This window comes from Centropristis striata, chromosome 11, assembly GCF_030273125.1.
Source record: "Centropristis striata isolate RG_2023a ecotype Rhode Island chromosome 11, C.striata_1.0, whole genome shotgun sequence".
Classification (NCBI taxonomy): domain Eukaryota; kingdom Metazoa; phylum Chordata; class Actinopteri; order Perciformes; family Serranidae; genus Centropristis; species Centropristis striata.
This window is the reverse complement of record NC_081527.1, coordinates 14,846,483-14,866,385: the sequence shown is the minus strand read 5'-3', so window position 1 is coordinate 14,866,385 and position 19,903 is coordinate 14,846,483. Positions and strand designations below refer to the sequence as shown.

Sequence of the window (19,903 nt, the reverse complement as noted above, 5' to 3'; positions counted from 1 at the left end):
GTGAAAAAACTAAATAAACAACAAAAAACGTTGACTATTAACAAAATTGTTAATTATTGATGTCAGTATTGGCCCAGCATTCAGTTGGACTAAAAGACACTCTAAGAAGTCAGCTGTTCTTTTTTTGCACCCTGCTAAACAAGCTAGCTGGCTGGCGCTAGCATTAGCTGCTAACTTAACTCCACTCTCATGTCTAAATATGGTCACTTCTGGCTCCAAGAGACCAAGACAGCACCACAATGCAAAACTTGGTGCTTCAAAACATAATCCACAAACCAATGGGTGACAATACGTCTATTCTACAGTCTATTTGCATTTCTAAATTAAATATTGTGCCTTTATAACATACTTTTCTCTGTGATTTTCTGCAGGAAATGGAGAAATCTGAAGCCAATAATTTCCTGGTGTTGTTCCGTGATGCTGGATGCCAGTTCAGGTCTGTGTACGCCTACTGCCCCGAGACGGAGGAGATCACCAAACTGGCCGGCATCGGGCCGAGGAGCATCACGACCAAGATGATCGAGGGGCTGTACAAGTACAACTCGGACAGGAAGCAGTTCAGCCAGATCCCAGCCAAAACCATGTCTGCCAGTGTGGACGCCATTACCATTGCCAGCCATCTGTGGCAAACAAAGAAGCAGGGGACGCCCAAAAAACTCACTAAGTAGCACCAGATGGCTGGGCAAGATTTGGACATGCTTCTTTGGAATTAGTGGATTTTACTTTTTCATTGAAAGGACACACGGTGTAAGAAAATCACAACTGGAATGTAAGAACACGAGTGGGCCTCACAGACGTTGTTGTTACAGAGTTGACTATCGCTCTCTGGACTACTTTAATGAGGCACAAGTGTCGTCAGCATGTGTATCAATGTTCTCATGTGCCAAAAAAAAGAGAAGAAAACAATAGGCGGACCAATGCCTTACCTAGTTGAACCACTGAAGCACTGAATGTCACGCCTCAGAAAGAGGCAGTTTGGTTTCTATAAGTTGATCATGTGTGGCCTTATGCTTGTTTTGTGTCATATGGATGCGCTGTGAGTGTTGGTGTCATATTGTCAGCGCCTGTTGAAAAAGTCTGTTGTGATACCGATGCAGGTCTGGGATCAGATTACGCCCCCCTCGTGCCCAGGTTGTTTAAAGGGTGGCCTGTCTGATCTGTGATCAGGTAGAGGCAGCATTTTTGGAGAGTTTTGCTGCTACACAGGCATGTTTTTTTAATTTTTACATGTGACTGAAAAACGTATAAACAGTTCAAACTTGTGTATGTATGTGTATAGTGAAGTGCCATGACGAGTGAGGAAAATACCTCAGTTGGTGATTGCAATGACTTTCCAAAAGTGAAATGATGAGAGCGTAATGGACTACCATGAAAACAACTTTGGAAAGCACCTGCAATAGACTCTTAATTTATTTCATTTTGATAATGCTTTGAAGATATTTTAAAAGGCGTCCTAGATTTTATTCAGAGAAACATAATATACTGTACGTATATAAGTTAAATTAGTTTGTATATGATGGCAGATCCATTCGACATGAACGAGTCCGCTTGTTGTAGCTTTTGAGTAGCTTTTATAATTTGTCACGTGTGTGTGTATCAGTATGTTGTCGTTTGGGGCCTTTAATTGTGCTACAAATGCAAAAAAGTGCAACATTGTCACTGATAAGACGATCATCAGTAGTAGAATAGAAAGAAATCCCACCTTGTGCCATCAGTCTGTGCAATTTAAGAGTAATTAAAATCACCATTGACCTAACAAATACTCAAAATGCCACTTTAATGTGGATATTGTCTTAACTATTAGATCTTGGTTACCCGCAAAGTAGTCCACAAATGTAAATAAATGAATTCACCTATGATAGCACTTCAAGACCCTGTCCACTGTCGTTGAGTCGTTTCCGCTTCAGGACTGTCATACTTTACTTTTACATTACTTTTTTTTTTAAATCACATTCCTTCAGTATGTGTTGACACTGTACAGATATATTTTGGCATATAGAAGTATTTTTTGTAATGACATTGACTTGTTGGAGGTGTGTACTAATGAAGCAGTGCAGTTGTCGAAGGAAGTGTGTTGAAAGCAAAGGCAAGGAATATAAAGTCTCAATGAGGCTTTATTGTGGTATTGTATGAAATCCATTCAGTATACTGAGAAATTCATAGTGTTTTTTCCCCAACTCTGAATTCATTTTCTTTTCAATTTACTAAATATGCTCAACTGTTCATGGTTTTTATGTTTTTTTTTCTATTACTTTGAGCTTTATTAAAATGCCAGCTATCAACAGTATTAATGGTGTCTCATTCATCCTTGTTTTGATTGATTTAAGTGTAATAATTGACATTACAGGTGAATAGGGTAAAATATTAATTAATAGCTATCAGCATGAAACTTCCCCAGTTGATTACTCACATGCAGACGAAGATATTTTGTATTAGAAGTTTTCAGAAACTGTATGTTTAAATATGCAAATTAGATGATATCTCATATAATAATGCACACATTTGCATACATTTCCAGAGCATAGTTCTGAATATTGATAAAACATTCTTGTTTAAATACTTTTTTATGGGTTAAAAAGTAGGAAGCGGCCTCATCTTTGGCTGTGACAGGATAGAGGTTTGCACTGAGGGGCCTCAAAGGGGGTCACTGCTACTGAAAACAGGACACTGCAGGAATACAGAGCACTAACAGCTTACACAATTTTCTTCCATCTTTTTGGAAAACATTGTGAAAGTACAAAAAGGAAAAGTCAATTTTTCAAAATCTTACTTAAGTAAAAGTACAAAAGTATTAGCATCAAAGTGTACTTAAAGCACGAAAAGCAAAAGTTGTCATTATGCAAAATGGCTCATGTCAGAATATTATCTATAATATCACTGGATTAATTAGTGAACCATTCATGTGTAAACATTTCAACAATAATATTAGAACTGGTAAAGGTGGGGCCATTTCCAGCTGCTTTATTTTCTGCCAGGTACCTCACTGAATCTGCAAATTCACATGCAACTAACAACAAATACACGGTCGTCCATAAAGTTGGTATAATTAATAATAATAATAATAATAATTTGTTTATAGACACAATCCTCCGTAAATTGTGGTTTCATTTTCATTGTGATATGTTTGGAAGAGATTGATTCATCAAAGTTTTGAGAAGATATACACTATCTGTCAAGAATAAATCACATTTTCACAATCATTGAAAGAGGTAAAACAAATTTGATTCAAACTTTATGAGCAACCGTGTAAACAAAAGTACAATATTGGCTTTCAAAATAAAGTGGAGTAGACGTATAGAGTAACAGAAAAGGGAAATATTTAGTTATAGAAATCGTTGCTTACTGTCATCAAAAATCTCAATGAAAGTGAAAACAAACCCAAATTTACTCTTGTTTTGGAACGATTATTGTCAGCTTGGTGTTTTGCCTCTCCTAAATGCCTACCTCTGTTGCTGTCACTGGGGTGTTCACAATTATCATGGCTTTGTGCCCAAATGGCGACGCCCAGAGACATTCGAAATACAGCAAAATGAAGAAAAACAAAAGTGAAAATACAGGCAGAGGGAAGGGTTTCTGCAGGTATAGAGATGACATACACTTCTAGAAGGTCATACGTGATGATTCAAAGGGGAATGAACATTACTTTTGTATGAATTTACATTGTTTTTTCAAAGTAAAACCCTGCAGATAATACCTTTAATGATAAGTATCTCAAAATATAGTTAAATTCCACCTGTGTACACAAACCAATGAGTGAGGAAAGTAACACCAATTGAAAAAGACTCTTGTTAGATAGATAGATAGATAGATAGATAGATAGATAGATAGATAGATAGATAGATAGATAGATAGATAGATAGATAAGATGAAATGGGTTTTATTTAAATCTCTGTATACACTACACTTTTCTGCATTTATGTATTTATTTATCATATTGTTCAAGTCCCTTTATTTATTATGACCAACAATTCCAGGGAAGAAGTCGTAAATAATGAAAATCTTAATCCTCAGGCTCCAATTATGCCAATGAAATATGCATAAAAAAGAAGGAAGAATCTAAATATAAAACAGTGCAAGTTAAATAAGGAATGAAATGTTTTTAAGAAAGTACTACAAATTAGACATTAATTGCACTGAATAAACGGTAAATGTATATGCATAACGTTGTGTTCTTGCTGCTGCTGATGTGAAGTTGAATATTATAAGGAGGGATGGATGTATGGAGGCGGTGCTCCTGCAGACAGCAGGCGGGCAGCAGGCAGGGCAGGGCTGGGCAGCAGCACACCGCGGCAGAGACACATCCAGCAGGGAGGGACCCAGTCAGACACGGAGGAGGGACAGAACAGACAAACACAACTGACGGTACCGAGCGGCACTCGTCGTGACAGCGTCTGTCAGCAGCGCGGACACACCCGGGGGACAGCGTCTTCAGCCCATGTATTTTTAGAAACAGGTGAGCATTAAACAGGCAGATTTGTGTTGTTCTCGGGGAAACTGTCAGTGCGCACCCCGCCCGCCCAGCTCACTAGCGGAGGATGCCTCTCTCCCCTCGGCCTGGCTAGCTCCTCAGTCTCCCCCTCCTCCAACCGCTGCTGAAATTAGCCCGCTTTGCTGGAGCTCTAACGGTAACTAGCTGTTTGTTGGCGTCGCTGTAATCCGGTCGTTAAATTCACAAGCTATGTAAAGCTAACAAGTAGCCTAAGCTTCTTATACTGTTTGACTTGAGGCTTAGAGCCAGTGTTATTAGCTAACCATCCCTCATGCTAGCTTAGCAGGACTGCAGTGCTGGTGTCTTTGATGACTTGGGAGCTACGCAAAACTGCTTTCTTGCTAGTTTTGTAGCTGCTGGTGCGTGATTGTTGATAGATAGACGACCATAAATGCATCAGAAGGTACTAACTGTCATGGCAGTCATATAAGAGGTTGTTATCTCTTCTGTAAACACAACATGTGGAGTGTGCATCCTCCAGGCTAAGTCTTCATTCAACAACCACTGTAACATCTGTTTATTGCTGCCCTGTCCTCGTCATGGGCTAAGGAGATCATAGACTCCTGTTATGATAGAAGTAATCAGTTGTGTGGTGCTGGATAATGATATTTCTGGATAGTGATAGTGTCAGGCTCATTCCTTTCTGGATAACACAACCAATGTTTGTGACTGGGTGTAGCCTAAAGATAAAGTTAATATACAAACAAGAGTTTGTTGCAAATCACAACAGACTGCTACACTGCTCACTTTGATCTACAAACGTAAAACCCTTCACGGTTGGAAAAGTAAAAGTTTTGCCACCATGCATTTTGGATTTGGTGAGTTTCATGCATGTTTAACAGACTGTGGACTAAATGTGTACATCCGGATATGTAAATCCCTTTGTTTTTGCAGACCTTTGACTTAAGACATCCCCTGTGTTGCAAGCTTAATGAAAGTGAAACACAATTTCTGCAATTGCCCTGTGAATTGGATCCACTGCAAAATTTAGCATAGTTCTTCCTTGACCCATGCTACACCATTCCTCCAAGTTTCATGAAAATCAGGCCAGTAGTTTTACTGTTATCCTGCCAACAAACAGACAAAAAAAAACACGTCTAGATGCGGCAAATGTTTGCCAAATCACTTAAGAGTAATGAAACTGATGTTCAAAGCAAATGCTTTAATGCATTACTTGTGATCACATTTTCAGATGTGTAAAACATATGTTTAAAAACTGTTTCTGGATTTATTTTATTTGGACAACAGAGATGTGTAGAAAAACATCTAATAACTAAAAATTATCATCACAACAGGGTTCTGCTGAATGTCAATAAATGATAATATTGACTGAATCTGGTCACAAGCCTGCCTCTGCCATGTCAGGGTTTTGTTATTCCTGTAGCATGAAATAAAATAGAAACTTTTCTAATTTGGGTTTTTATGCATGTGTGTGTTTGTAATTTTGTTAGTATTTTGCCTCAGCCCGTCGTCACCATGACAGCGGAGGAAACCATAAATGTGAAGGAGGTGGAGATCATCAAGGCCATCCTGGACTTTCTCAACAGCAGAAAGTTGCACATCAGCATGTTGGCTCTGGAGAAGGAGAGTGGCGTCATCAATGGGCTCTACTCAGACGACATGCTCTTCCTCAGGTAGATGAACTCACCTGACTCACCGTGCAGTCTGGATACAATCGTCTCACGTTGCGGCTCTGAAAAGCTGCTTACTATGAAGCAGAAACAATAGGCAACTGTTCCACTCACGTTTTTAGTTTAGTGTTTCTGATAGCGTCCTCCACACTGTAACACTGCACCGCTGCTGGAGATGTAAGTGCTCCCTTGAAAGTCAGCCAACAGTGTGTCGTCTGCAGTTCTGCTCATGTATTAAATACATTTAGGTTTTTCACCTCCTAGTGTCCATTTATAGCTTGTCTCACCTTGTCATTGTACACTGTTGTATATCAGAGAATACCACAGCAATCAGAGAGTTCAGTTATACGGCCATGCTTCAATAAAAAATAATTCTAATTTACTTATTTCTGAGGGCATTTAATAGTGGGACACATTTCTGTGTTGTCACCTCTGAAACTCTTTTCTGTTTCAGGCAACTGGTGCTTGATGGCCAGTGGGATGAGGTCCTGCAGTTCATTCAGCCTTTGGAGTGCATGGATAAGTTTGACAGAAAAAGGTGTGTTTACTGAGTGTTCAGGTTCATGCATCCTTCTGCTGGGCGATTATTAGAATTTTGTTTTCAATTACAATTTTGGCTTCCACTGATATGAAAACAACATAATTGATTATTGTGCTGCATTATGTTTCACAATGATGCTCTTGTTTTGCCTTGTGTTATAAATCCAGTGAAAATGAGTGATACACTTACTAATTTGAATACTGTATGTGGGATAGGGTTTGCTGAAATGCTGAATATATGTCTTAGAGTTTAAAGTAGGATGTTTCATTTGATCTAATTTATTTTTATTTTATTATATTTATTTTTTGTTGTAGTAATTGTCAGTAAATATAGAAGTGCACTAATATTACAAAATAGTTGATACTATTCATTTTGATCAATTCAATTTTTATTTATTATTATATAATTTATTTAAATGTAGATATTTATACATTTTTTTTATTTATTTATGTTTTTTTTTACACATTCAATAAGTAATCATGTTAAATACTTGTAATTTCAGTTTTGACTAAAATATTCCTAATTAAGATTTTTACCATAATCAAGCAGCACTAATGTATCCTTTGTTAAAAGGAAATTTAAACAGAACCAGCATCAAAACATATTTTCTTTTTGGTCTTTTTCTTTCTTGATTTGTGATGTCCACCGTCATGTCCGCAGATTTCGCTACATCGTGCTCAAGCAGAAGTTTCTGGAGGCTCTTTGTGTAAATAACGCCATGTCTGCAGAAGATGAGCCACAGCATGTGAGTCACTAAACTTTTACTTATTATCCGTTTTTTTTAATGTTCTCTAATCCTCCCAAGTAACAACACAGCCTTGAATTATCATCGTGCTGAATTGACTTAGTAACAGCGCTGCTTTATCTTCACACTGACTGTCACTGGTTGTCATGGCAGTAAACAAGAAGGCTCAATTTTAAAGACAAGAGGAGAAGCAAACAGTGTTGTTAAATACATTCCGTTTGAAACAGCAACTCTGCAAGTCGTCCGAACAAAGCTCACCATCTTTGTGTCTATAAGAGCGGAGAAGGCAGGTTGCGTGCTTAACAATGGCTGCATTTGCATGCAAGGAGTGACGTGGCTATTGGCCTCACTGCAGTCAAGGACTTATGTGGATTAAGCTGTTTATGTGCGACTGTACTATGTGATCAAATGTCCATGTTAGAATAAGCCGTTTTACATAATGTATCTGTTCACCTGTGATGCCCCACCCACAGATGAAGTGGTTGAAAGAAACAAAAAGAGTGTGTCCATCTGCTGCCTCCTTCTTTTTAGTTTGAGCTAGATTGCATTTAATGAAGGGGAAAGACTGGATGCCATAGTAGCAATAATAACAATGAGGAAAGGATACTAATATGCTATTTCTCAACACCAGAATGAATTCTTATTGCAAGGCAGGTATGAATATGTACCAAAATACATATTTGTCTAATGAGAAATACAACAAGTACAAGTTCTGTACCACAGTTATCAGTTTAATGATGGGAATATACAAGCTGCATCTTCTCATATTCAGAGTTTTAGCTTTTTTGGATTGCAGTTCAATAATTAAGTGTCAATCCAAAATCTTCTTACTGATCTTACATTGAGGGCTGGGCGATTTATGATTTTGGTAGGAATGTCAGTCGCAACCCCGATGCCTGGGCTTGAGGTATCACCTGATACCAAGTATAGATCCAACACCAGTGTTTAATGAAAAAGCTGTATGTCTCACTGTGTGGAGGCGACTGGGATCATTATTTTATGTGTGAGACAACAGTAAAATAACAAATCATGCACCAGCAACTAGGTAAAAAATCTCCAAAATTAACAGGAATTACACTTAAAATGTAAACGATCTAAATGCAGTGACAAATTGTACAAAATTAAATATATATAGTATACAAACATAGAACTGAATTGAATTATTTATTTATTAAAATCATGCAGAAATGTCCCTGCAACAAATGCATAATTAAATATTATTGATGTGTCCATCTTGTCATAAATGCTTCCAGAAGATGGATAGCTTTGAATCAAATCTAATTGCTTGTAAATTGTAATTGATAATAAATTATTAAAAAATTTATAAATCTGCTGTTTCAACCACACATGCAGAGACGCTTCTATTCTTCTGTATCCAAGCTCTGTTCCTGCTGTCACATGACAGAGCTGCAGCCTGTGAAACTGCGCCAGAAACATCATGTCCTATTAACTGGATTAGGTCAGACTTTCTGTGGACATCAGTGCATTGGTCTGCCGATGGGCCTGCATCGGTTGTTGTGATATGGCATTGATTGTGTGTTGGCAATGACTTTTTTTTTTTTTTAGGTTGCTGCAGGACAACATTTTAGGAATAAGACCAAAGCATCCTCTTTTTATGTATCTTGTGCATGTTCTCCTCAATGCTTATCTTCTGTTTTATTTTGCAGTCTCATGACATTTAAAAGTCAGCTGTGCCTCCAGTATGCTGCTGGAAATAACGCTCTCTCTAAAAAGCACCATGTTTCTCTGTCTCTGCTGCACAGAGAGAAACTTCTGCTCATTCATCTGTGACAATCTGAAATTTTTTACATGTTTTTTTAGTTGGAGTTCACCATGCAGGAAGCAGTCAAGTGTCTCCATGCCCTGGAAGAGTTCTGTCCCTCTAAAGACGACTACAGCAAACTGTGTCTGCTCCTCACACTGCCTCGCCTCACAAACCATGCTGAGTTCAAGGCAAGAGAGTGGATCAAAACAGAAATATTTTAGTAGTAATGAATAGAGTACACTTCACATACTTAAAGAGTCTAGTTTTTTACAATTTTCTCAGACTGGAAACATCTTTATTATTCCCTTATGCATTAACAAACAACATTTTTCTTATGTCTCTGCTGGTGTCCTGCAGGACTGGAACCCGAGCACGGCCAGGGTGCAGTGTTTTGAGGAGGCCTGCACCATGGTGGCGGAGTTCATCCCTGCAGACAGGAAGCTGAGTGAGGCCGGGTTCAAGGCCAGTAGGGATCGACTCTTCCAGCTGCTCCTCAAAGGAGTCCTCTATGAGTGCTGCGTGGAGTTCTGCCAGGTTTGAACCACTGAAACCAAAACGTAAACACTGTGGTTGGTGTAATGTTTGCAGACAATTACAATTAGAATTATTTGTGTGCAGAGCAAGGCGACAGGTGAGGAAATTACAGAGAGCGAGGTCCTCCTGGGTGTCGACATGCTCTGCGGGAACGGCTGTGACGACCTGGACCTGTCTCTGCTCTCCTGGATGCAGAACCTGTCCCACACCGTCTTCTCCTGCGCCTTCGAACAGAAGCAACTCAACATCCACGTGGACCGCTTGGTCAAGCCCACAAAGACCGGCTACGCTGACCTCCTCACCCCGCTCATCAGCAAACTGTCTCCGTACCCGTCCTCCCCGCTGCGCCGCCCCCAGTCCGCTGATACATACATGTCTCGCTCCTTGAACCCGGCGTTGGACGGGTTGTCTTACGGGCTGTCTGGGCAGGATAAGAGGGCGAGTGGCGGGGAGATAGCGCCGGGTAAAGGGGTTTCACCCATGTCCCACTCCTTCGCCAACTTCCACTATCCCGGAGCAGGAGGACAGAGCCTGACCAGGAGTCTCATGATGGAGAGCTCAGACTGCCACAGCATCTTTGAGGAATCTCCTGAAACGTAAGGCTTTGTCGGTCTCTATTATTTCAATATGCAATACCTTGTTAGATGCAAGCAGTACAGTGTGTATGTGCTGCAGCAGTATGTGTTCAGTTAGCGACCTCCATTTGTTTATAACAAGCACTTGACTCTCAGTTAGCGATGCCGGTTTGTTTCCGATCAGCGGCAGACGCTGTGCACAGTTAGTGGCGGCGGCGGCTGTTGTTGTGCAGCTGCTGAACGGTGGTTCGATGACTGTCGGACCAAGTGGGAGGTGTGTTTTGACGTGTGTTTGACGTCACGCGCAATGTCGAATATTTTGCCTTGCCGGGATGGTCCCGCTTCCAACAGTCCCACCAATTTCCCGCTTCTGTGCTACCTCTGGAGGCAGAGAATTGGTGGGATCACTTGATCCTGCTATCCCGCTTCAGGCACGTTCATAGTAAAGGCGAGATGTTACAGAGCTGTAAATGTCCCAGCATGAAAAGGCACTTATGATTATCTGGTGCTATTTGTGCCTTTTCTCCACGAAGGTCAAGGACGGACACACCTGTGGATAAGATGATGAGTTCAGGTGGAGCTCAGAACCTGCGTCCTGCCTCAGCTCCGGGCGAGGACGCACCATCAGCTGGTTCTGCTGACAGGAACGAGGTAAACATCGGTGACCTTTTCTTTTTTTAACTCGTCAGACCTGTTGTATGTCACACATTTCTTCTGTGCTTTATTTTATTATGTCCTTACATTGTTTTCTTTTCTTGATGGGTGTTGCTTGGTGTCTGAGTCATCCTGCTCCTGCAAGTCTGCAGTCACTGTCAAAAGCTGACATGTCTTCTTAAAGTGATAGGCTCAGTTCGTTCAGCTCTGATGTACTCTGCCTGGATGAGAGATTGTGTTTAAAGAAACCTGACCTTGTTTTGGTTTGTTTGTGGTGAAGTGTTGGCATGCTTTTAGAACCCGACTGATATGGGATTTTTGAGACAGATGCCGATACTGATTCTGCCGATATAGTAACTTTTTTGAGCTGGAGTGAAACATTTTTTTTTATGTGGATTGTGATGTACCCAGAGAGCTACTTTCTCCAGCATAAAACTTTGCTAAATAATATTTAACATTGTTTTCATTATACAAACAATGTACTACATTGTCAGCCAATTATGCTATAAAATGCTATCTGAGAAAATAAAGAATAAATAGGAATAAAATAAATAGCTAAATAAACATAATTACTGTTCAGTTTCAGTTAAATGTTAACTTTAAAAAGAATAATAGCTAACACCATTTCTAAATCACACCAACCAACATTTTCTGCATTATATATTGTGTAAAAAAAGTATTCATAACAGCATATACACCGATACCAATATGCCTTTGGTTAATATCTGCTGATTATATCTGTCAATCGATATATATATCGGTCAGGCTCTAATGCTTTCATCACCTTAAATCTTTGTGCATTTAGGAACGAGGCCTTTGTTAGTCTGTGCACAGACACATAGAGGATAGTGATTTCTAGGCATTTTTTTTACATTACATTGTGATAATTATGAGACATGATGCAGCTGTTTCAAGTATCCAACCAGTAACAAAGGAGACTGAACAGGGCAGACAAAGGGGAAAAGAAGCCCAGGTGGATTTGGTTCTAGGTCAGTAGAGACACGTGGCTCAAAAACCCAGGAGCTTAACCACAAAAATGAGTCATTACTGGCCTCGTGTTGCCTGTAAACACAATGTTAACACAGTATCCTTTTCTGTCTGTCTCATGCTTTCTATTCTGGTCCCTGTGTGCGGCTCAGTGTGAAGTTCGTGCTTTGTACTGCCTTCCCCGTCACCCTAGAGACACACAGAGGCCAGAAACAGAAGCAGACTTTTGGGCCTCTGTGATCTCACTGTTACACTGCTCCTACCCCCTCTGTGTCTTGTTTTCCTCTCTTCCTTTCATCCCCTTTTTCGGGAGCGGGCACAGTGCCAGTGTGCTCTCCCCTCTCCAAACACACAATGGATCCGTTCCCATCAGATAGTCATGAGAGGAAGCAGGGGACAGAGAGGGGAAGTGACCTGTCCTCAGCTCTCTGTCTCACCCTCCTTCCTCCGCGAATACCTGAGCTGAGAGAAGAAATGGGTGGGGCAGGGTGCAACTGATCACAGTGCTGCCTTTGAAATGTGTTAATAAGAGCTGGCAGTGACGTTGTAACTATATTAAGATGCTTCACTGCATGGAATGGGTGTGTGAATAATATCATGGTTTGTACATGCTAAATTGTTTTCATGTATCATTTGTACATAGCTGTGTTTATATTTTCTGTATAAGTCATTTACCTTTATTTCTAGAATAAATCACCCAACAGTAGATTGAACCAATATAAATAACCAGTCAACCTGGACCTATAATACCATTATATCTATTGAATGCTTTTGATAGTCAAATAAAAGGTGCCAAAAAGATACCCAAACTAATGAGTAAATGTCCACCCTTTTCTTTATATAGTCACACAAAAGAGAAGTGTTAGAGAAAATGGTGACCTATTGATTTATTTAATGTAGGGCTGGGCGATAAGGCCCAAAAGTCATATCACGATATATTTAGGCTGAATATCGATATACGATATATTTCCTGATATTTTTATTGCAAAGCAAATGAGAGCAAATGTTTAGTCAAAGGCAAAGCCAAATATGACAGTTTATATGTCAGAAGTTTTATTGAAACTGGTTATTTAAGTGAACATAAATACTGTAAAAAAAACAGGAGTACCTTTTTTCAAAACAAAGCTCCATAAAGTGCACATTTGAATAAAAAAGTATCTTAAATAAAAATAGCCTATGTAATAAAATAGGCCAATCTTTTTCTGAAATAAACATATTTATATGGGAAAAGAATAACGAACATTACAAAAGATCTAAATATGACAAACCCTAGTAAGGGCAGCATTTATATATAAAGAAATACAAAAATTGAACTATATTGATATATGCGATATGGTCTAATTCCATATCACCTTTAAAAATAAATATCAATATACCTTTTATATCGATATATCGCCCAGCCCTAATTTAATGGCATGTTCGATTTTCAGCTTCGCGACTCAACAGAGAAGTACGAGGAGTACTATCGCCAACGCCTCCGTGTGCAGCAGCACCTGGAGCAGAAGCAGCAGCAGAGGCAACTGTACCAGCAGATGCTGCTGGAGGGAGGGGTGCAGCAGGATCCCCCACCCAGCGACATGCAGCACAGCCTCACAGAGAAGTTCCTCAACAGGTACAGACACGAGATACCTGAAATGTTACCCCCGGTCAGACAGAAAGTGAACATCTGTCGAGTCATACTGCAAACCTACTGAGAGCAGTCTGCCATGTCAGGATGGTTCTGGTGCAGCTTGTCTGAATTGAGCAAATTACTGCATGACTTTTAATAGCTTCATACAATAGAGCAGCATCTGTCAAACAAGGAGAAGTAAACATGTAAAGGTCCTGATAATGATGAGCCCCATGTGGCTTTTCCTAGTATGACACACACCTCCCCCAAAATCCGCCTCCAGTCCACACTGCACCATCTGTGGTGATCAGCCACAGCACATCACATGGGACCATGTGTTTTATTTATACACAATATTAGACTCAGACTCAAAAGCACCCATCTTTAACATGTACAACTTCCAAACTCCCAAACAACCACAACATAATATTTAGCTTTGAGTCTATGACAAAAATTACATGAGAGATTTGTTCATTTTTGCTCTGTCAGCAGGACAAAGGCCCTTTGATTTGTCCCCAGAGAGTTCAGTCTCCAGTCCTCCCTTTCCCCAGCCTCTCCCTCTCTGTGTCCTCTGCATTATTCACAAGGGTAGCTGTGCATAATTACATAATTACTTCAGTATTCTTTTGTCCTCTGCCCTTTGTAGTTTTGAAGGCATAATGAGTAGGGTCCTTAAAAATAAACATCCTACAAAAAAAGAATCCCTTTCAATCATAACTTGACCCACGAGAAGTGGTGATGTGTCTGTATCTGCAGAGGCCCTGCCTGCCCTCTGCCTCTTTCATTTTAATGTGGAAGTTTCTGGGCTTCAGCCTTTGGGCACTGGGTGTGTAGCCCCATGCCATAGCGTGTGTTGGACTCTATAAAAGTGTGGCGACTTTGCCAGATTTTAAGTTGCATCCAAGAGGAAGCTTTGAAAATTGCTTCCTCTCCCATATGTGATGCTGCAGGTGGTACAATGGGGCGTGTTCTGGCCACTGTTGTGTTTACAAATGGCAACGGACAAATCCTACTCATTCTGCCTCTGACTAGATTTAACTGAGTCATCCCAGTCAGCAGTGACAGCCTGAAGGCAAGAGTGGGTTTGAGGGTTTATTAGCGAAATAATCACTCTGATTAGATTGAAACAGACATTCCACCAATATAGTTTAATTTTGCATGTGTGTTTAGTTTAAAAACCTGAAATAATGACACTAAATCAAATTACTTTATTTTTTGCAAGAAATAAATATGCAACTTCTTCATCTGCAATACAGTGAAATTTTTAAAAAAGTGTGAACTATCCTGGTTGTATAACAAATATAACACGTTTAATACAAGACTTTTATTTGTCACATAGACATACAAGTACATGCAGTGAAATATTTTTGCGTCCATATGATATTAAGAGTAAAAAAAGCAGCTCTCAGACCGGAGCTGGCTTCCAGCGTTTATTTGAACACATCGCTACAAGAAAGCTCTTTTGAAATGAGAGAGGAAGAAAAGGACAGATTTAAAGAAATAAATACATTGTTGGAGACAGTTCAGTTCAGAGTGTGTGTGCCTCCTCAGGTCCATCCAGAAGCTGGAGGAGCTCAATGTGGGGATGGAGGATTTAGGGGAGGAGGTGAAGTCTCTGACCCAGCAGTGTAATGGCAACGGGAACACACCCACCTCTGAGGACAATAACAACCCTCCATCTGTGACCGCGGAGCAGACCCAAGGGGGAGGGGTGCTCAGCAGCACCCCGCAACGCACCGTAGGGGGGCGCCCGGTCCCACCTCCAAATGAGTCCCCCGTCGTCTCCCAGAGGTACTGTGTTTATTATTTCTTTGTTGTCATACTAGAGTTTGTTGTTGCTGGGTCGAATTTTGTGTTTACTTTGTTTATATTTTTTGGCAGTGAGCTGAAACTGAAAGGAAGTCCAAAAGCCGACTCTCCAGGCTCCTTATCCCGAAGTAAAGAGGTAGGTAACACAGTTCAGTCAGAGCTGCTGTTAATAATTTATACCTCAACAAACATGTAATTGTCTCGCTGTGCAGAATAATGAACCTGAAATTACTTCTGTCCGTGCACGGTCTTCATTATTCATGTGCTCATTTTCTCTCAGGTTAGCTGTTATTGCTGCCACAGAACAGTTGTTTCCTCTGAATTTCTTGGGTCTGATTGTAAAGTTTAGCCCTCTTTTTTTTTTATCCCAGTATAAGATGATACAGTATGATGCCAATATGGCATTTGACTAAGCAGATTATATCATGATTATATCATGATATCATGCTGGCATCATGACATTATGGATGTCACAGGGTAGATAAGATCAAAGGAGATTATACTGCTAATTACATGTAATCGGTATGTTTATGTGTTTCCTATGTGTGTGTTTTCAGGGCGAAAAGTCTAAAAGCCTGTTTGTGCCGGTGCATTCTCTGGAAGATACTCAGGCCATTCGAGCGGTCGCCTTTCACCCGTCTGGATCGCTCTACGCTGTTGGATCCAACTCCAAAACTCTACGTGTCTGTGCTTATCCAGAAACATTAGACACAAGGTAACGTGTCCCCTCAGAAACTCTCAAAAACAGTTGTCTACCCATACAGTTGATGTTTGAACGTCTGCCAGTTTATTAATCTTCTCTCCTCCGATTTCTCTGTCTCTCACTCATTTTTTCCCCTCTTCTTCACTCTTCTTCTCCTCAGTGGTTCAAGTCCACTGAAGCAGCCGGTCGTCCGCTTTAAGAGAAACAAACACCACAAAGGGTCCATCTACTGCGTGGCCTGGAGCCACTGTGGGCAGCTGCTGGCTACAGGCTCCAATGACAAATATGTCAAAGTCCTTCCTTTTAGTGCAGAGACATGCAACGCCACAGGTACTGATGCATCCGTGATTCGAAATCAGGCCACGCGTCCGTTATTATCAGCATCTCACGTGTTTGTGTCTCTCTGCGCTGCAGGCCCAGACCTGGAGTTCAGCATGCATGACGGCACCATCAGAGACCTGGCCTTCATGGAGGGTCCAGAAAGTGGAGGAGCCATACTGATCAGTGCCGGAGCCGGAGACTGTAACATCTACACCACCGACTGTCAGAGAGGACAGGGTCTGCACGCGCTCAGTGGACACACAGGTACACAAACTGTCTAATCCATCCTCCCGTCCTTCTGAAGTCAAAACATGACATGAAGAGTGAGAGAGAGAAAGATCACCTCTGACAGGTGTGTGACGTGTCATGCTTGTGTTGCTGTTTAGGTCACATTCTGTCTCTGTATACGTGGGGAGGCTGGATGATTGCCTCTGGCTCCCAAGACAAGACGGTGCGCTTCTGGGACCTCAGGGTGCCCAGCTGTGTCCGAGTAGTGGGAACTGCTTTCCACGGCTCAGGTATCGCCTGTTTTTGAAGAGTTTCATCTCCATTTTTTAGATCAAATAACTCCAGCAATCCCTTGAAATTTGAGCAGTATAACAGGTGTCGGATTCTCTCAGTCAGTGCAGGAGGATTTTACTGGTAATCATATATCATTTTTTCAGACACATCCTCTTCTCTTAACTGCACAGGCAGTCCTGTTGCCTCGGTAGCAGTCGATCCTAGCGGCCGTCTCCTAGCAACAGGACAGGAAGACAGTGCGTGCATGCTGTATGACATCAGAGGAGGACGAATCGTCCAGGTGTACCGGCCACACTCCAGCGATGTGCGATCCGTCAGATTCTCCCCTGGAGCTCACTACCTGCTCACCGGCTCCTACGACACAAAGGTCATAGTCAGCAACCTGCAAGGTACGTATCATCCAGAGGTGGGGGAAAAAATCGTGTGGCAATATTATATTGATTCATGGCTGCCAAGTATCAATATTTAGCGTTGAGACAGCAGGCAAGCCGTCAGTATTTTCGCACTAGAAGATCTAAAGAATCTATAGGCACAAGTGAAGGAAGTTGTCAAAATAACGTTGCAAAGTTAGGCTTTTTTTATGTTTCATTCACAAAAATTCAGAGCAGTGAAGCTTAAAGTTGAGGAAAGTTTGAGAATTTGCTGCAATTGTTGTCGTCCATACATGTTTGATATCAGTTCAGTTCAGTTTGACTGAATACTTTGTTGGTCAGTTTTTGGGTTTGACTCTCATTGTGTAGAAATAAAAAGACTGAAGTGAGATGAACAGACAGTATTTTCTCTTATTTGACAAAACAATTATTGATAGAATTTCATTTTGTACACACAAAATGCAGTTAAACAATTAAATCGCAATATATTGTATCTCAATACTCAATACTCTAGTATCAGGATAAAATTGTATCGTTGGGCCTCTGGGGACTCACACCTCAGTATCATCTGTTACATGTTCATTATACACAGTAGCAGACGTGTTCAACCATGCAAACACAGCATATCTGTTTTCTTCACTATATAGTGAATGGATCCCAGAACCAACTTTCGGGGAAAAAACGTTTCAATCAGATGTCTCGAGGTGTGTCATGATTTAAAACCCACCTGTGTGTTTTAGGTGACCTGACCAAACCGCTGCCTCAGACTGTGGTGGGAGAGCACGGCGACAAAGTGATCCAGTGTCGATGGCACACACAAGATCTGTCCTTCCTCTCATCCTCTGCTGACCGCACTGTCACACTCTGGACACACAACCCCTAACACACACACACACACACCACACACACACACACACACACACACACACACCACACACACACACCCACACACACACACACACACACACACACACAACCAGTTATAATCTAAAAAAAAACCACACATCACCCCTTAAACAACACAGCTCCTCCTGCACTTTCAACACTGTCACACCCTTTCAACACACTTGACACTTACAGCTTGGGAAACATACACATACATTAACACACAAACAGGTGAATGAGCCTTTTACTTCTGTCTGTAGGAAACCAAAATGGATACAAACCTGTGACACATCAGAAGCACATGTTGCATGCTCTACTTTTTTTTCTTTTTTTCCCCTTTTTTTTTTAATAAACATCACTCACATTGCATTCGTCACAACTGTCGTCACCTTGAAGGGTAAAATAGCACGATCGTTCATTATTCTATGGAAGCCTATTTCTGTCAGTAAAAGGAAAAATAAGATGAAAAGCTAGCCTTGCGATGGGGAAAAAGATCCTGTAAGTCATTATAATAAGAAACTTACTCAGTATGACTTAGTAGCTCAAAATAATGACTTAGAGAATTGAAATAATGTGAAGACTTATCAAAATAATGAGAAATTCCCACCAAAAAAAGACTTACAATCTAGAAATAATTACTCAGTGTCTTGAAATAATAACAAAAAAGACTAACTCATTATTTCAAGATACTAAGACATTATTTTGAGAACATTTCTCATTATTTTGAGAAAGTTTCTCATTATTTTCAGATACTAAGTCATTGTTTTGAAAACATTTCTCATTATTTTGAACTACTAAGTCATTATTCTGAGAGTGTTTGTCATGACTTACAGGATCTTTATTCCTTTTGATTACAATCGCAGAAAGTGGCTCTATTGTTATTTTCACCTTTCACCTTCTATTCACACCTTCTCACACACACACACCAGTCAGTTGTTGCATGTCCTTTTCACTGAGGAGTTTTTGAGGTTAGACAGAACAGAGTGCTTTGTTCATGATGGTGCCTTCCTTGAGTTCTCAGTTTCCATAGCAAAAATGAAAAAAAAAAAACAAAAATAAGCAAGATAATATGGTCATTTTTCAAGATCAAATGTTGTTAAGTCATCTTGACAAGTCGTACATTCCTTTTGCATATAATTTTCTTACAGCTGGTGTAATGCTGCTATAGTTTGGAAAACAAGTTGATTTAATGGTGTAAAATGTAGAGTTTTTCTCAGTGTGTCAGTAGTGAGCTTTCCCTGTCAGGAGGCTGAATCTGTGGACTATCTGTTGATCAGTCGGCTGTTGCTTTCCTGTGGGATGTCTAATGTTACTGTATCCACTGCATCGCTACAACTCAAAACGTGTAAATCTGCTTGTGCGTTTGTTTTAAATTTGAAATCAGTGTTTTTTTGCGCTGAAGCTGTTACAGTGTCTTGCGATGGCTTGCTTGCAATGGAAGATTGTTATTATGTCAGCATCAAAGGGAAAAACAAAGTGTAATTTGTGGTTGAGCGCCCTAGCATTCAGAAAAGGAGTTGTCAGTGTTCAAAGCTTTGGTTCGTCCCCTGCTGTAACAATATAACAACAGAAGGTGGCAGTCTTCACCCATAGCGAGGGTTTAACCATATGCACAATGACATCTGAATGGAAGCACGGGTGTTTTGATATTTATTTAGAACCAGTATTTTGGGCATATGCATTGTATACTTTCTTGTATTTTACATGCGCACTTTTAACATTTTCTTTGATATTAATTTACTTACAAAGATGCATATTTTAT

General features: G+C 40.4%; 2 protein-coding genes across 5 annotated transcripts in view; both read left to right on the top strand.

Moving 5' to 3' along the window:
* camsap2b (calmodulin regulated spectrin-associated protein family, member 2b) overlaps nucleotides 1–2,287 on the top strand; it is a 40,554-nt gene extending 38,267 nt beyond the window's left edge. For both annotated transcript variants that reach the window (XM_059344072.1, XM_059344073.1), the window contains one exon: nucleotides 372–2,287. In XM_059344072.1, the coding sequence (XP_059200055.1) occupies nucleotides 372–668 (297 nt within the window). In that variant the 3' untranslated portion in view covers nucleotides 669–2,287. The remainder of the gene's footprint in view (nucleotides 1–371) is intronic.
* A 2,030-nt stretch (nucleotides 2,288–4,317) lies between these two features.
* wdr47a (WD repeat domain 47a) lies at nucleotides 4,318–18,164 on the top strand. Of its 3 annotated transcripts, none has more exons than XM_059344363.1 (17): nucleotides 4,318–4,453; nucleotides 5,941–6,123; nucleotides 6,575–6,658; nucleotides 7,322–7,406; nucleotides 9,228–9,359; nucleotides 9,529–9,705; nucleotides 9,790–10,301; nucleotides 10,814–10,931; nucleotides 13,352–13,533; nucleotides 15,082–15,321; nucleotides 15,412–15,475; nucleotides 15,897–16,054; nucleotides 16,203–16,372; nucleotides 16,457–16,627; nucleotides 16,750–16,881; nucleotides 17,029–17,274; nucleotides 17,997–18,164. In XM_059344363.1, exons 2-17 carry the CDS (start codon nucleotides 5,966–5,968, stop codon nucleotides 18,137–18,139), a joined length of 2,772 nt encoding a protein of 923 aa, XP_059200346.1. In that variant the 5' UTR covers nucleotides 4,318–4,453; nucleotides 5,941–5,965; the 3' UTR covers nucleotides 18,140–18,164. The 3 variants fall into 3 exon arrangements, with proteins under 3 accessions (XP_059200346.1, XP_059200348.1, XP_059200347.1); XM_059344365.1 differs by having other exon boundaries at nucleotides 4,319–4,453; nucleotides 17,056–17,274; XM_059344364.1 differs by lacking the exon at nucleotides 4,318–4,453 and adding an exon at nucleotides 4,545–4,625.
* Nucleotides 18,165–19,903: the final 1,739 nt, after the last annotated feature.

What these genes read in the sequence shown, in the direction of transcription:
- wdr47a (XM_059344363.1), top strand. Translation starts at nt 5,966, where the DNA reads ATGACAGCGGAGGAAACCATAAATGTGAAGGAGGTGGAGATCATCAAG. An exon ending in CCTTATCCCGAAGTAAAGAG is followed by an intron (nt 15,476 to 15,896) that starts GTAGGTAACACA and finishes GTGTGTTTTCAG; the next exon opens with GGCGAAAAGTCTAAAAGCCT. An exon ending in AGAGACATGCAACGCCACAG is followed by an intron (nt 16,373 to 16,456) that starts GTACTGATGCAT and finishes TCTGCGCTGCAG; the next exon opens with GCCCAGACCTGGAGTTCAGC.